Source organism: Canis aureus, chromosome 11, assembly GCF_053574225.1.
Source record: "Canis aureus isolate CA01 chromosome 11, VMU_Caureus_v.1.0, whole genome shotgun sequence".
Classification (NCBI taxonomy): domain Eukaryota; kingdom Metazoa; phylum Chordata; class Mammalia; order Carnivora; family Canidae; genus Canis; species Canis aureus.
Genome location: NC_135621.1, coordinates 15,282,002 through 15,299,401, shown reverse-complemented (window position 1 = coordinate 15,299,401; position 17,400 = coordinate 15,282,002). Strand labels below are relative to the sequence as shown.

At 46.4% G+C, this 17,400-nt stretch overlaps 1 protein-coding gene across 1 annotated transcript in view; it reads right to left on the bottom strand.

The window, feature by feature from the left end:
- LGR5 (leucine rich repeat containing G protein-coupled receptor 5) overlaps positions 1–17,400 on the bottom strand; it is a 128,049-nt gene that overhangs the window by 55,484 nt on the left and 55,165 nt on the right. The window contains exon 2 of the mRNA XM_077913842.1: positions 15,387–15,458. Within this exon, the coding sequence (XP_077769968.1) occupies positions 15,387–15,458 (72 nt within the window). The remainder of the gene's footprint in view (positions 1–15,386; positions 15,459–17,400) is intronic.

The window sequence follows — 17,400 nt, the reverse complement described above, 5'->3', positions numbered from 1 at the left end:
GGATTGACGTAAGTAGGATCCCATACACAGAACTTCTGAATGGCGCTTTTCATACGTGCATTAGGAAGCATGATTTGTTCGATCCAAGTCAAATCGACTTGAAATGAGAATAGATCACAATTGTCATCTTGCTCTAGTTGTCAAGTACGTTTGTATTTCTAAGTTTCATTTCCTCCCTGATCCCATGAAAGATGGAGATAACGTAGCTATTCAGGTCTCCCTAGCTCTGGAACTCTGGTTTCCCCGACTCGTCTTGGGTTCATCTGTTTTCCCTTCTGTTAACCAATCTAGTCATGTCGAGACGTGGACAGCTTTCACAGCGTGCTCCCCTGCCTTCCGTGTGGTGGCCACGGGAGTCTTTCTCAAACCCGACATAAATTGACTGGCTTGGAAGAGAATCGAGAAAAAAAAAAAAAAACAAACCCAAAGTACAACAACCACAGACTGAATTTTCTACTCTAGTAAAAGTACCATTTTATGAAAACTTTGTTTCGAAATATGTTGGTGGGGGATCCCTGGGTGGCGCAGCGGTTTAGCGTCTGCCTTTGGCCCAGGGCCCGATCCTGGACACCCAGGATCGAATCCCACGTCAGGCTCCTGGTGCATGGAGCCTGCTTCTCCCTTTGCCTCTCTCTCTCTCTCTCTCTCTCTCTCTCTCTCTCTCTCTCTCCCCCCCCGTGTGTGTGACTATCATAAATTAAAAAAAAAAAAAAAAAAAAAAAAAAAAAGAAATATGTTGGTGGAACTGGCTTGCGGGGAAGAAAGTGATTTCCTCCTGCCTGTGGTCAGAAGAGTGTGAGGGCCGCCAGCGCAGAGCACGGTGAAGGCTTCCACTGCGTGTCGGTGACGTGGGAGTCAGCCAATATGTAACCGGGGTGGGTCCACGGGTGTTTTGCTTGTTTCCTATGAGGTTGTCTTTCTAGAACACCCCTTGAGGCTCCCAGGATGGCCTCCAGCCGGCCTCCCACATTGGATCCCCCACCCCCACTCATCCTGCGTCCGCTGGTGGTCTTTGGGACACCAACTCTGACCGTATCACTGCCCTGCTCAGCATCCTTCACCGGTTCCCAAGCCAGATGGAAAGGAAGGCCGCATCCTCAGCCGCCCCCGCCATCCAGGGCCTGAGCTGGGTGCTGGAGTGCGCGCACCCGAGGCTCGCTGGCCCCCGGCCAGCATCCCCCCCGGCCCCTTGCTCTCCCTGCCCGGCCCTCTCAGTGACTGCATCACTTCGCTTTCCAAGCTTGATGGGCAACCTCCCCTTGGCCTGGCCCCGCTTTGGGGGCACTTTGTGCCTCTCTAGTGGGTTCACTGGCCACTTCGCGTCCGGTGTGCACTTGTCCTGTCACAGACATGACACCGGCTATTCCCTAGGTGTGGGAATCCTGTGTATCCAGGGTAGGCCCTTCTGCAGCGCCTGGCCCTGAAGGGGCTGCCCCATACATCGGAGTGAACACCACCAGCTGTTCCCTGCCTCCGTCGCCCCCTCCTTCCAGAAGAGCTGCCTGTACCCAGAGCTTAGTGGACTGTCCAGTCACCCGGCTCGAGACCACACCTGCCGGCCTTCCTTGCAGCCGCACCGGGCTGTGAGCGGAGCGCCGTTGGGGGGTCCTGGGTCACCCCCGAGAGAGGCTGCTTGTCCTCCGCTCTGCCTGACGGGGAGCTCCTGCGGGCAGCGCTGGCCTGGAGAGCCCTCCGAGGAAGGCGTGGCAAGGACAGGGAGGCGCAAGTGGCCCTGGGCCCCCGAGGGCTTCACGGGGCGCAGCCGCCCGGCCCTCAAGTCAGATTAATCAGCTGGCGAGGCTGGTTGGCCTCCCCTGTCACAGACCTTTCTAGATGCCGGGCTTGAGGGACCACGTTTGCAGCCAGTGTTCCGACTGCGGCGTCGTCGCCTCGCTTGACCTCCCTTGGTCCTTGCATGGTGGCTGGCAGCCACACTCCAAGCTCTCTGGGGCACTGCTGTCGCCGTGCTCCCGACAGCCATGCTGAAGCAGGGGGACATGGCCTTCCCCTTCCTTCCGGCAGCCTGTGCCTGTGTTGTGGGGTGCTGGGGACGCCTGAGGGGGGCCAGATGTGCCTGGCTCTGACCCCGCCAGGTGCGCCCGGCCCGACCTTGCCAGGTGTGCCCAGACCCCACCAGGTGTGCCCGGCTCTGACCCCACCAGGTGTGCCCGGCCCGGCTCCCACCAGGTGCGCCCGGCCCTGACCCTGTCAGGTGCGCCCAGCCCAGACCCCGCCAGGTGCGCCCCACCCAGACCCCTCCAGGTATGCCCAGCTCTGACCCCACCAGGTGTGCCTGGCCCGGCTCCCACCGGGTGCGCCCGGCCCTGACCCTATCAGGTGCGCCCAGCCCAGACCCCGCCAGGTGCGCCCCACCCGGACCCCTCCAGGTATGCCCAGCTCTGACCCCACCAGGTGCGCCTGGCCCAGGCCCTGCCAGCCTCCTTGCTAACGGGCCACGCAGTCGTTGGCGACGCCACAGCAACACGCCACACGAGACCCACTCCGAGAAACCCACCAGGGTAGGGGGCTGGCGAGCAGCGTGTGGGGCAGCGAGATAGTATTTCAGCCCCGAGGTTGCACGGGAGCCTCTCGGCGGGGACGGCGTTTCAGCGGACATTTGAGCCACGCGGGCCCCTGGGTGAGGGCAGCGGTCGTGCAAAGGCCCTGAGCGGGTACTACAGGGAGGCCCGCACAGCCGGAGCGGGGTGACAGACGGAGACAAGGGCAGGGGCGACTTGGAGAGGCGCCCGGGCCTACCTCCCGCAGGGCTCTGGCGGCCACGGCCCAGGAGAGGGCATGTCATCAGATCTGGGCTTTAGGTGGTTTAGTTTTTGAAGATTTTATTTCTTCATTTAAGAGGAGGGGGAGAGCGAGTGAGCAGCGGAGGGGCAGAGGTGGAGGCAGCAGCAGGCTCCCAGCGGAGCCCGGAGCCCGAGGCTGGCCTGTACCCCGAGGCCCCGGACATCACCCGAGCCAAAGGCCGCCGCTTACCTGACAGAGCCCCCTGGAGCCCCGCATCTGTGCCTTAAACTGGTCCTTCTGCCAGGAGCTTTTAAAGGCGAGAGTGGAGTGGAAGTGTGTGTGGGGGGGTGACCAGAGCAGGTCAGGTGGGGGCGCTGGCGCAGGCATGTGGGGCAGGAGACAGGGAGGCCCAGCCGGCAGCCTCCGAGGGTCGGGGTGAAACACAGGCTGCCCCAGAAGAAGAGCGCTTTCTGTTTATGGCCATAGCGTAGGTCACTCACGTTGGCCGGCTACCCTACGTGCTGGTGCAGCCTGCTAAGGAGCTGCGTGTGGGTGGGAGCCGGTTACGGATCGAGGGCCCACTCAGGCTTGGCTGGTGACATGTGACTTGACCAGTTACACTGAGCTGACAGATAATGGTCATTTCATCCCAAGGGTCCCTAACTGCCCCTGCTCGCGGCCCGAACCTCAATGGTACCTTTCTGAGTCCAGGGCAGAGCTTTCAAACGTGGGCTCGGCTCCTGGGCCACCAAAGCCACCAGGGTCATCAAGGAGCCTTGATGGTTCCTGAGATGCAGACGTTGGAGATGAAAGGGAGGGAGTCCAAACTTTTTATTTACTTATCTTGTTAGTTGAAATCGTTGTCAGGCCAAATACCTTCCTATCACTTCCCACGCATTGTTTCTGTTTCCTGGGCGAGGGCTGCGAAGCCCAAGTCTGCATCCACAACTAACCCGTGGACCCGGGAACCTGTGCTTCCGGGGAGCTCATCCTAAAGGGATTCACGTGGCGCTGTTAGCTACCTGCTGGGCTGCTGCAAGACCCAGCTCACTGACAAAAACAACCATTGACGGCAATCACTGGGTCCCCCTCTGATTTCTTCACCATGTGGGATGCTCTCAGGAACTCTAAAATCAAATACATATAAACTATAGAGGAAAGAAGGCTTTCAAACAAATACACGGATAATGAGAACTGTGCACACATCTTTCCTGGGATGATTTGAACTAACAAATCTCCGGCAACTGTTCCAGCCCCAGAGACCCACATACCATTGGTCTGAAAGTTTTTTTTTTTCCTATTTCTAAAATTATTTCATGGGAATATCTCTTCCATCATCTTCATTTCTATACTAAGATACCACTTAATAAGGAAGACTTTTTATATATTTTTTATATGGCATAAAAAAACGTTTTTATTCCTAAAGATACTGCTCCAGATGTAAGATTCATGTTGTCCCTCTATTGTTAGTTTTACTGACAAGAGTCAGATGCTTGGGGACTCCTGGGTGGCTCAGCGGTTTAGCATCTGCCTGCGGCCCAGGGCATGACCCCGGGGTCCCAGGATCGAGTCCCACGTTGGGCTCCCTGCATGGAGCCTGTTTCTCCCTCTGCCTGTGTCTCTACCTCTCTCTCTCTCTCTCTGTGTCTCTCATGAATAAATAAATAAAATCTTAAAAAAAAGTCAGATGCTTAACTGGCTGAACCACTCAGGTGCCCCTATGTAACATTTTAAAATTTTATTTACTTATTAATCAGTTTATTATTATTTTTTTCTTTGTAACATTTTAAAAAAAGATTTATTTATTTATTTTGGAGAGAGGGAGGGAGGGGGAGCAAGGGTGCATTGGAGGAGGGGAGAGGGAGAGAATTTTTAAGCAGACAAGCCCGATCTGGGGCTCAACCCCAGGACCCTGAGATCATGATCTGAGTTGAGACCAAGAATCTGACAATTAAACTGACTGAGCCACCCAGGCGCTGCCCTCGCCGTGTAACATTTTCATTTTCCCTTACTTCATAGCAGGACATAGATCAGAGATTATTATAGTCCATATTTTGTAGGTAAAGATACCAAAGCTCAGAAAGGTTTTATGTAAAATGGAAACCAGTGTCCTTTGCCCAGTTTTACTTACACGTAATGTAGTCTTTGTTAGGGAGCACAGCAGTTATGTAGCAGCAGGGCTACTTAAATAATCAGAGCAGGATGAGCTTGAATATGATAACCCTTATGATTTAAAAGAAGACATTTCTAGGGCGTCTGGGGGGCTCAGTCCATTAAATGTCAGACTCCTGGTTTTTGGTTCAGGTCATGATCTCAGGGTTATGAGATCGAGTTCTGAGTCGGGCTCTGTGTGGGGAGTCTGCTTGAGATTTTCTCTCTCCCTCTCCTGCTCCTCTACACCCCCCTCTCTAAAAATAAAAATAAATAAATAAATAAATTAATTAATTAATTAAAAGAAGACATTTCTGACTACTTAGCAAATTCATGCTTCGCTCCTAGAAATTACTGCTTTATTTTCCAATTTTTTTACAGAGTACATGAGACCCGGACAGCACACATGCCATCCTTGCAAAATTAATTTGTTCTAGAAATTTGGTGATGGCTAAGATCAGGCTTGATGGTAGTAGTTGCCCCCGCTCTTCCTGTTCTGAAGCTCTGGATGACACCTGCTGATTTCCAGTGTTCTGGTACTGTTTTCCTTCTCTGTGATTTTCTGATATCAGTTTCCAGTGACTCTGTTACTGTTTCTAAACGTCTTTTCATTCTTCTGGGTTGTGATCAATAATTGTAGTTAAACTATCACTTAAACATGAAATCTCTAAAGTTTCCTATTCCTGCATGATGCATCAAAATATTCTCATGTGAAAAAGTTCTTCTATAATAAAATTAGCAAGAACTGTAATAATTTTGTAATTGATGACTTTCAAAAGACAAAGTGATGAAAACAAACCTCATGGTCAATTCAGATTGGCCATTCATTATTCAACTCTATGGATTAAGTGCTCTTCTTGCTTTTGGGGCCACCCCGTCCATTGATGAGTGTGGCTTTGGGTTGTCCTTAAAGGAGCCAAGTGTCTGGATGATGAAGAGTTAGACATAAATAGGATGAAACTCTTAATGAGATGTCATCTACTAATCTTATCTCTGCTGGATGTAATGCATCATCTTTGTAATTGACCAAGCTCACCGTGGTGGGTTTTCTTTTATAAGATGTCCACGCTACTCAGAAGGGCCCAGATGCTTAGACATTAACCCACTGGTATTCATCTTTGGTAAGGTTTGCTGAAGCCTATTTAGCAGTCTTGGATGCAAGGACCTTGAAATCCTATCAACTCTTTTTCTTCCCATTGGAAGAAATAAGTGTCTTTCCTAATATGTTTCAAGAAATTGTGATTTTCAAAAAAAAATATGGTTTCCATCCCTCCTCCTCCATAAGTTAAGCATATCCCATTGGTCAAGTCCAGTCAAAAATCGTTCTTTTTTTCTGTGTATTTGTGAGCTATCCATTTTGTTTTCATTATTAGGATAATGATATTCAGATTTCAAGTTTCAAAGGCTAAGACCACTGGAGTGAATAAATGAACTCTTCAGGGTAACAGAGAATAATACTTCAGAGGGCATAAAGTCCTATGGTTTCTTTAATCACAGACTAGTAAAGTTCAATATTAACTCCTTTGTGAGGTTTCCCTTAATTACTTCAGTCCACAGTCAACTTTCGTGTAGGACATATTTTATGTCTATGAAGGTTCATTTTCTACCTTTTTATTTGTAGTTTACCCCATTGGATTATAGATTCCTAAGGTCAGGAATCTTACTGCTCCCACAGAGCAGGTAGCCGAATCAATAAGTATTTTTTTTTAAAGATTTTATTTATTTATTCATGATAGACATAGAGAGAGAGAGAGGCAGAGACACAGGGAGAGGGAGAAGCAGACTCCATGCAGGGAGCCCGACACGGGACTTGATCCCGGGACTCGAGGATTGCGTTCTGAGGCCAAAGGCAGGCACCAAACAGCTGAGCCACCCAGGGATCCCCTGAATCAATAAGTATTGATGGATCATTTGATCTTGTTTCTAAAGACAGTTGGCCATCGTGCTACAGTTGCTTCTGGTCTGGCATAACTATTCCAAGATGCCTGGTCAGTCACATAACCAGACCAGAAATAGCTGAAGAATATTCCTTCGTTATGTATCAAATTTAAATTCAGCAATTTCTTTGAGTACTTAAAATTTTTTTTTAAAATTTATTTGAGAGAGATAGAGAGCACGAGCAGAGGGAGGGGCAGAGGGACAAACAGACTCTCCACTGAGCAGAAAGCCCAGTGCAGGGCTCAATTCCAGGAACCTGAGACCATGACCTGAGCCAAAGGCAGATAGATGCTTAACCGACTGAGCCACCCAGGTGCCCTTCCTGTGAGTACTTCCAATATGCCACATACGGTGCTTTGTGGCGTAAAAGTAGTATCTACCCCTTATTAGTTAATTCATAAGCGCCGGGCACAATGTTAAGTACTTTCCATATATTGTTCTATTTAATTGTTATAAAATCATATTAAACAACACGACTATTCCCCTTTTACAGAGGGGAAAATGAGCCTAAGAGAGGTTATTTGCTCATGCTTACATAGAAAAGTTTACACAAGAGAATTTGGTTCATCATAGCATTTTGGCTCAAAAATTTGAGTTTTTAACCATTACTTTGGCTAAAAGTAGGGTGCTCCGGAACTTAGGTTGGTCAGGAAAAATCCATCTAAAACAGGAAGAACACAAGGACACAAATAGCTGCATCACTGTGGTTTAGGCCAGAAGAAAACCGTACTCACTGCTTCTTACTCAGATTCCTTGATGGCTCTCCAGATCTTTGCAACCTTGTTGCTCTCACCACTATCACTGGCAGTCTCTCTTTCTTCTCGCTAGCCCTCTTTTAATTCTCATCCTCCAAACATAGGTGGTCCTCAAGTTTCTGTCCTTACATCTTTTCTTTTTTCTCTGTCTAGTGTGCTCAAACTTTAGTGTGTATTGTCATCTCCTGAGAAGCCACAAAAAATTCAGATCCCCAGGCCTCAACCCAGATTTAGTGAATCAAGAGTTTCTAAGGGGAAGGATTCAGGGATCTGTATCAGCCCAGGTGATTTTAATATGGGTGAGGGCCACACTGGGAAACACAGAGCCTATACCTTCTCTCAAGGTTCTCATCTGCCCCAGCACCTTCAAAAATCACTTCTTTTTTTGTTTTGTTTTGTTTTTTAGAGGAAAAGAGAGGGGTGGAGAAGAGCAGAAGGAGACGGAGAGAGAGAATCTTAAGCAGGCTCCTCACCCAGCATGGGGCTTGATCTTACAACCCTGAGATCACGACCTGAGCCAAAATCAATAGGCGCTTAACTGACTTAGCCACCCAGGTGCCCCGCAAATCACCTCTTTGTAAACAACTCTCTAGTCATTATTTCTGGAACACAGTCACCATGCTCAAGACTCACATTCCAACTGTGTTAATGACACCTCCATTTGGATGTCCTACACGTAACAAAACAAGACATCCCCTGCCTCCAAAATATCAGTTGTTGCCCTTCATTGAATTCCCTGTTTCACTGACTACCTCTCACGAGTCTTCTGGCATCTAGTCTCATAACTTTACTCACAATCATCTCTCACCTTCGGACTTCCATTTGACCCCCTTATCAATCAACTGATGAGTCCCTGACTGTCTTCCTGCGCTGTGATGCTTCCATATAACCCAGTGGGTCTCAGCCCACCTGCAGAGCTTTAAAAAAATTCTGTCTGGGTCCCCACTGAGACCCATTATAGCAGAATCTCTGGGAATAAGTCCCAGTAATTAGTAGTTTTAAAAATGCTCCAGATGATACTAATGCATATGCGAAGATGGGAAACTCTGAAATAGTTCTCTCAGTATAATATTGATAAGATCAACAAAAGGCCTTTATGGTTTCCATTCCCAGAAACGATGATTCATTCATTACTTGTTGGAGAATTAGGAGAGGTGATTATTTAATGGATTTTAATAGTTATCCAGAAGAGACAGTAGGAACCTGAACTATGTGGTGATAAAATTGAGCAAATGAATGGGAAAGACAGTTGTGGAATTGTGGGTTCTGGATCTTGGAAATTGGCGGATACTGGGGGTGAGAGAAAGAATTACAGAACAAAAGGAGTGACAGACACAGTGATCACAAATTTGGGTAAGAATGCTGATGGCAAGCAGGAAAGGCAAGAGAAAAAGCTTGTTGGGGGGGGGGCTGGACGAGGAAATCTGGTTCTGCACTTGTTAGGTTTTAAAGTATTGGTAGGCTAGGTGGAAGTGTCACTTGGCAGATGATTCTCAAAATGTGGACTTTAGACTAGTAGTACCAGCATCCCCTGATAATGTTATATAAGTGCAAATTCTTGACATCTTCCCCTCCCACGTCCAACTTGGTGAAGAAATGTTGTGTTGGGTCTCAGTGATAGGTTTAGCAAGCACTCCAGAAGATTCTGATCTCACTAGAATTCAAGAACCCCTGGCCTAGAGTAATGGTCCTCAAATTTATCATGAATCAAAATCACCTAAAGAGCTTATTAAAGGCAGTTTCCTGGGCCCAATCCCAGAATTTCTGATTCACTAGGTTGGAATGGGGCACAGGATTTGCATTTCTAACAAGTCCACGGGAGGTGCCAATACTGCAGGTCCAGGGACCATGCTTTGAGAACCACTGGTGCAGCGGTCAAAGACAAAAGAAATATTGATTTGGTGGTCATCTATCTTAACAAAAATAGTTCAACTCTTGGGTTTCTTTCCAGACAACTGCAGTTGTCTCCTAATGGGTCTGTAGCCTCCTATCAGGTTCCTCTGCTTCTGTAATTCCCCAATCTCTTCTGCACACAGAAATCAGAGAAATCTTCTAAAATCATAAACCCTATTGCTTCACTAGCTCTACGCAACCCTCCAATGGTTTTCCGCTGCTCTTATTTGAATTCTATACGTAGCCTGATTGGTCGTGCATGATCTCGTCTTTGCTTCTCCAACCTCATCCTGTGTCAATCCCCCTGCCTCCGACTATGTTTCAGCCCTGATGACCTTATTCCATGCCCACTGACATGTCATGTTCTTTCCTACCTCAAGACCTCTACTTACACTACTCTTTTGCCAGAAACATTCTATCCCAGCCCTTAGGACCACCAATGTCCTTTCATTCTCCTGATCTCCTGATCTCAGTTTAGATGTCATCTTCTTAGAGATACTTTCTGATCCTTTTCCTCTCTTGTTAGTTATTCTCCACCTGTGTTTGTGTTCTTCCTCACTCTTGATACAAATAGCATAGGTGCTGGTTTCCTCACTGAGTATATCTGTCTCCGACTAAACTGTGAGCTCCCCTGGGATGGGGACCTATTGAATGAGCGGGTGAACCATAGCAACTCTTCTCTGTTACATTCCTGGTGGCTCCATAAAGATGTATTCAATGAATGAACTGAAAAAGTACCTGAGAAAGGAAACAATGAAATGAACTGCAATGATCTGGGGAACACCTACATTTTATAGGAGTTGGGAGTGGAGGGGAAAGGATGCTAAAGAGAAAAAGAAGAGGAGCCAGAGAGGTAGGGCACTTGCAGAACACTGCCAAAAATGTCATAACAAAAGGTACATACACGTGTGCACACACCCGGGGACAGCTCCTTAAATGTCTATCTCTAGCTATATGGGTAGACATTTGGAAGAGAACCAAAATAACTGCCATGAAATAACAATAGAGAAAAAGAATTTCAAAGAGGCAGCATTTTTCATCATTTGCCAGACCTACAAAGACAAGGGACTGAGCACTGTGACAAAGCCAAGGGGCAGGAAGATTACTCACGGGCATGAAGGTGTTTCCACTTTACTAACACAACCAGTATGTGAATTACAGTTTACCAAAGTTCTTTCATCATCATTTCATTTGATCCTTAGGAAAAAAAAAATCTCAAAAGACAGGCAGGACAGCTCTCAGCACTTTCAGCAACATGATGAGGAAGCAGAAGTAACAAGCATAGATTGTGCTTTCAGGAAGTTTGGTGGTATTTCTCATTACACATTTCATCTGCAATAATCGGTATCTACTATTTATGTAGAGATTCTTCAAGGCCAACCATAATATGAGCAAATAGTTCCAAGGAACAATAGTAACTTAAAAACAGACCTCCCTAGAGCTTCTCATGTTTCCTTGACGGCTAAATCGAGTATTTGATTCCAATAGCATTAGAATCTGGAAAGATTTTAAAATACTCCTCGGAAACAAAGGCCTTCAAACGCACACTGTTTAAAATGGTAACAGTTCATTTTCCCCTCTGGTTTCACCAGCCTACGAACCTAAGTTTCATGGGACCAGTAGATGTCCGCCCTAGGCATGCTCTCCCATTAGCTCTTCTCATCTAAATACGCTCTGAGGGCTCAAATGTAGGATCTTTTATTTGTCCAAAGAGCGAACATGAAGACAAGTCCTTGTTAGAACCAAATCAACAGAACCAAGAGAGACACTGTTGGAGAGAAACGCAATGAGTGCACGGATTGTCCCAATGTGGTAAAGGGCCATCCCGCCCTGATCCTGTAAACCCTTTAGAGTTCACAGCTTGAAACAACTTTTCCTTCCCAAGTCCTGGATCCCCGAGTGGCCGCACAATCGGGCTCAGGAAATAGGAAAGAGGGAGGTTAGAATCTTCCCGAAGGTGCTCCCATTTTGCTAATACAGCTCAGGGCATGAATTAGAGTCTAGCAAAGTTCTCTCATCATCATTTCATTCGATTCTCAGAGACATCCCAAGACGCAGGCAGGTAGCTCTCACTGCTACCCTCGCAGGCCCAGCGGGGCCAAGTGGATTATCAGCTAGGGAATGGCAGAGACAGGACAAGAGTCCTGCGTGTTGCCTCTAAATACTGTGCTTTTTCTCTCTACACAGCGCAGCCTTGCCACACTCATACGATTTTTGTTTTTTGCTTTTGTTTCCGGAAGGAAAAGGCTCTCCTCCTCTTTGCCACAACAGGACATTTGGCCTGTGCATGTTTGGTCACCATGCAGAGTTAGGAAAAGGAATAACAAACGATAAGCAGGACATGAGTGTGCCAACACACGTGGCACAGGTAGGAAGCATTCCAGAATGTCACGAGGAAGGGGAGACCATGAACGGTGATCGCTTTTATTCTTCTTAAACACGTGCTTCAGGCAGTCACTTTCTCCAGTGATTGTAATAACCGTGTATTTCTAAATGCGGAGCCAGTGAGTGCCTTTAGGATTTTCTGGATTCTTAGAGGAGTTTATTTATTTTATTTATTTTTTTAATTTTTATTTATTTATTATAGTCACACACACAGAGAGAGAGGCAGAGACACAGGCAGAAGGAGAAGCAGGCTCCATGCACTGGGAGCCTGACGTGGGATTCGATCCCGGGTCTCCAGGATCGCGCCCTGGGCCAAAGGCAGGCGCTAAACTGCTGCGCCACCCAGGGATCCCTCTTAGAGGAGTTTAAACTGTGACACCTTTGTCAAGCTCCGGGGACGGATGAGGGATGAATCACTGTCTCTTTTTCATTCCTCCACAAACGCACAGACAGAGAATATGACAGACCGATCATTACCAAACTCAGTTTAACACAACACTTTAAAGGATTCAACTGTGCAAACTGCTGTTCTAGGCCCTGTTAGGGGAGAGAAATGCACGGACAAACCATGTGCAATTCCTAAGCCTCCCTCAACTTTGTGAGGGTAGCTTCGAAGGTGGGTTTGAATCTTAGCCCTGACACTTAACCATCGCATGATCTGGAACTGGTTCCTTATTTTCTCTGTTCGTCATTTCTTAAAAAACAAAAACAAAAACAAAAAAACAAAAAAAAAAAAGAAAAGAAAAGAAAAAAAAATCTACATTTATGGGCATGATCTGGAACCAGTTCCTTATTTTCTCTGTTCATCATTTCTTAAAAACAAACAAACAAACAAACAAACAAACTACGTTTATGGAGCTGTTAGGAGGGTTTATTTATTTTTATTTTTTTTATAAAGACTTTATTTATTTATTCATGAGAGACACACACGGAGAGAGGCAGAGACACAGGCAGAGGGAGAAGCAGGCTCCATGCAAGGAGCCTGATACGGGACTCGATCCCGGGACCCCGGGGTCACGCCTTGGGCCAAAGGCAGATGCTAAACTGCTGACCCCCCAGGGATCTCCTGTTAGGAGGGTTTAGTGGGAAAACGTGTATATAGTGTTTTGAAAGTTCCTGGTACAGAGTAAACCACTATTTGTTGTCCTTATAATATAACATGTCATTATTTTGAAGCTCTTACACTCTGGAAGAGAAGAGAGACTTAAGCACAGCTAAGTCTGATAGAAATGATCAGCAATCTAACTGAGGCATAATCGCAACGCTCTGCAAAACAGGTGCTTTCTCGTTATGGTTTGTTTTGTTTTAAAGACAACACCCTAAAATTAGCCTTGGGAACAAAGGAATAAACCAAGGGGAGTTGAGCATTTCTCCAGGTTCTATGAATACTATGCCCTTCTGCCACGAAATGAAAAACGATGTCTTCGAAACATCAGTCAGATGCAACACAGGATTATATATGTGAAAGCGGTCTAGCTTTTGAATTCCGCAAGTCAGCCAGCTCAGCAGAGGGAATTCCAGAACAGAATGAAAAAACTAGAATGAATAGCCCTTTAAGGGTCCCTGCGATTTCTGAAATTCCGTGATTCCATGGTCGACACGCTTAATGGACTTTCCAGATATAAAACTAAGACAATACAGAAAAATATCTTTTTCAAAGGGTAGTCCCCTCCCTCTTTTTTTTTTTTTTTTAATTTTTCTTCCTTGAGTTTTCTCAATTACCTTTTGAAAAAACGGCCTTGGAACAGAATTAACGTTTACTTCATGAAGAAAGAGGAGTTATTTTGAATGAGTTGGGTCGAGGAGGGAGGAACTCTGCTGAACAAAGTCCTTGGGGAAGTGAATGGTTTATTGATTCAGTTCGTGGTCTACAGTTGAGGTGCATGTTGACTCAGGACTCAGGCCTGTGCCATCGCGGGGCGTGAGGACATTTAAGAGGAAAGCAGAGCAAATGCACACCTTCGAAATACGGTCTGGGAGGGTGTAAATGGGACTGAGCATCATGTATTAATTACAGTGAGGAAGGGAGGATGGGAAGGATGGAAATCAGGAGAAAAACCTTACTTGAAATTTGCTACAGGTAACCTTTAGAAATATTGGCTAGTGTCTATCCCATCCGTTTTTTTTCCTAAGGCAGCTAACTGTTCACGTGTCCTGTTTTCTCAGTATTCATTCACGCGTGGGTTCATCCAGCAAAAAAATGCTGGTTATTTATAACATCCAAGCCTTGACCAAGATGAGGAGGACTCGGCCCTGACCAAGGTTACTCTTCAGTGATGGAAATCGCCAGAGAGAAAAGAGAAGAGGGGCGAAGGGGAGCCTGGACAACCCCGAGCGAAAACCCACAAATGATACAAACTTGCTGGACAGTCTCATCATCTGAGCCCTCCCCCGGCCCCCACCGTATCCCTGGGTAATAATCTGGGCAGATATTCAACTGATTTCAGTAGTAAAACAACAGCACTTGCTAAAAATACAAGGCCATCAAAAATACAGATGAAACCCTAAGGGGGGAGACTTGAGAATACCCTCCTTCTGAAAAGGTGGACATAGTGTCATGTGGTTAAGATGGAACATTCCTCCCACTTCCCGCGGTGGATCACGCAGCACTTGCATCATTACAATCACTCTCCAGATTGGACCCTGACTCCCGGATTTATGAAATAAGTATTTTCAAAAGAGGTCGTTGCCTCCACACAACTCCTTTAATCAGCAGTGGGAGGACTGACTCGGGCCATGGTGCCAAGCTTTCTTCGCGGCGCCTGCGACTGCACGGGGCTCCCTCGGCCTCCCTCACTCCAAAGGGTAAGAGGATCACATGAATTTTTAAATGCAGATTTTTGGACTATACAGTTCTTTTTCATCTTCTGGCAAGTGATTACGAGACTCAATCAAGATTCTTCTGTGTATCATTAGCTAATTTTAGCTTCCTCCCTTTTTATTTACTTATTTATTTATTTTTTGCAGTGACTTTGGGAGAGCCCGGCCTCAAGTCCTCTGTGGCTTTCACGTCTTTCTGCTCAAGCCTTGAGGGCACCTCAATTAGGGAGTCGGAAAATAGTGATTAAAAGTGATTAGGCCGCGACGATTCGGTGCCACGGAGCGTGGACTCCGTCCTCTCCGTCACAACCCGAACCGAGCGGCAGTTTTTGGTTTTGATTATAGCTTTACTTGCTATTTTTTTTTTTTTAATAAACATGAGCCGGTATTCAAACTTTTAATATCCTGCTGCTTAACTCTTTCCAAAGAGACATCCAGCGCTCTTAAACAGCTTTTGTTTTAAAATTTTAATTTGTTTGGCCGGGTCTCACCTTAGAAAGTTGTAGCCTCATGGTAAACTCTTGTATAAGTTGATTTCCAGAATCAGAGGCAATTCTTTTTTTCTTTCCTCCCCTCCCAACTAAGTGTTTCCTCATGTGCCAAGATTGTTGGTGCTGACAGCTTTTTTTTTTTTTTTTTTTTTGCTTGTTTTCTCGGGCCTTGGTCCGTCTGGTCCCCCAGCAAGTGCGAGGCGGTACTTACAGCTCCTCCAGGAAGCGGAGACGGGCCAGGGCGCTCGGGGGCAGCTGGCTGATGTTGTTCATACTGAGGTCCCTGGAGAGGAAGGACAGACAGCACGTGAGGGGTTGCGAGCGCCACCGCGGGGAAGTCCAGCCGCTTGCTGCACACGCTTTCAAGCAAACCAGCCAAACCACCCCACTCCTCTGCTTGCCAGGTGAGCTGCTACTTTGCCTCTGAAGCACAGCCTCCCCGCAGCCCCGTGCATCCCGGGTGCCCTGTGCCACAGTAGAGGAACTGCAAAGGATCCAGACTGTTCCCGGGCATGGTTGTCCCACCCCGTGGTTTTTTTTTTTTTAATATTTTATTTATTTATTCATGAGAGACACAGAGAGAGAGAGAGAGAGAGAGGCAGAGACACAGGCAGAGGGAGAAGCAGGCTCCCTGCAGGGAGCCCGACGTGGGCCTCGATCCCAGGTCTCTAAGATCAGGCCCTGGGCTAAAGGCAGGTGCTCCACCGCTGAGCTACCCAGGGTTCCCCCCACCCCATGTTTGAAATGACATGAGGCAGACAGCAGAGGGACCAGGCGTAACTCGGGCTGGGACAGAACCCTACGTTGCATCTTGCTCTGAATTTGGCCACAAAGAGCAACGTCTTCAGCATGCAGCTCTGCAAGGCTACAAGCACCTTGTACAAACCACTGTTTTGATTCAAGAAAACTTAAAAAAACAAAACAAAACAAGACAAAACAAAAAAAGGCCTATTCCCTCCTTCTAACATGTTCCCTTTGCAGGTTCTCGGATTGCATTAAATACGTGAAATGAACCATAAAACAAGGGTGTAATGTGATCCTGCTCCGTAGCACACTTCCTGCTGGGCCGGCACAGTAGTTCCTGGCACAGGAAACAAGCCACTTTGGGCAGAACTCAATCAATTTTTGTTTTAAGGGAAACGCCGTGTAATTAGATTTTATTCTGTTTTTTATGTTTCTATTTCTTTACTGTCTCCCACATAACCCCACAGCATGGTTGACATCTGCCATCTGTATCGCAGAGGACAAAAGACCTACGGTGGTGGGACAGATTGTCATCAAGACCGGCTAAGACTTTATGCAACAGTCAGCGGAAGGTTGACTTAAAAAAAAAAAAAAAAGTCCTCCTTGCTCAAACCTGAAGATTCAGATTATATTCAGGATTCATTATGATCTCAGGTCAGGTGTACAAACTTAAAACTTCGCTCAGGATAAGACAATGGGCTTTTTATTAATTATTTAAAAATGGACTCAATTGGCATAGGACATGGTATTAATTTTCGGCGTCCGACGTGATGAAGTGATATATGTCTATACTGCAAAACGATTACTGCACTAAGTTAAGCTAACATCCATCACCGCACATTTTTTCTTGCGATGAGAACTCTTAAGATTTACTCTCGTAGCAACTTTCAAATAAACAACCCAGAATTATTAACTATATTCATCCTGCTGTACCTTATATCCCCCGAAATTTGTTTCTCATATAATTGGAAGTTTGTATCTTTTGACCACCTTCACCTATTTCACCCATGAGCTTTAAAAAAAATCCGAATTATTCCTGTTATTTAAGTGGCCATCCCCATAGCGTCTGACCAGTTGATGTCAGTATGGATTGCTTGGTTCCTTTATCAAATATTAACTTTTTTAAAAAAATAGATTTTTATTTATTTGAGCGAGAGAGAGCAAGAACATGAGTAGGGCAGAGGGAGAAGCAGACTCCCCAAGGAGCAGGGAGCTAGACGTGGGACTCGATCCCGGAACCCCCGGGATCACGAACTGAGCTGAAGGCAGACGCTTAACCAATCCGGCCACGCAGGAGTCCTTAAATATTAACTTTTAATCATTGATGGAAAGAATTGAGGGATTGATCATTTACTCTTTAACAAGTCAGCAATATACAGGGAGATAAATTATTCAGTTTAAATGTTTCAGATGTATGCTTAAAAAATTATAAATTTTATTATCTGCTACTGAGCAGTTTATAGCTGAGCAAAATGCTATAT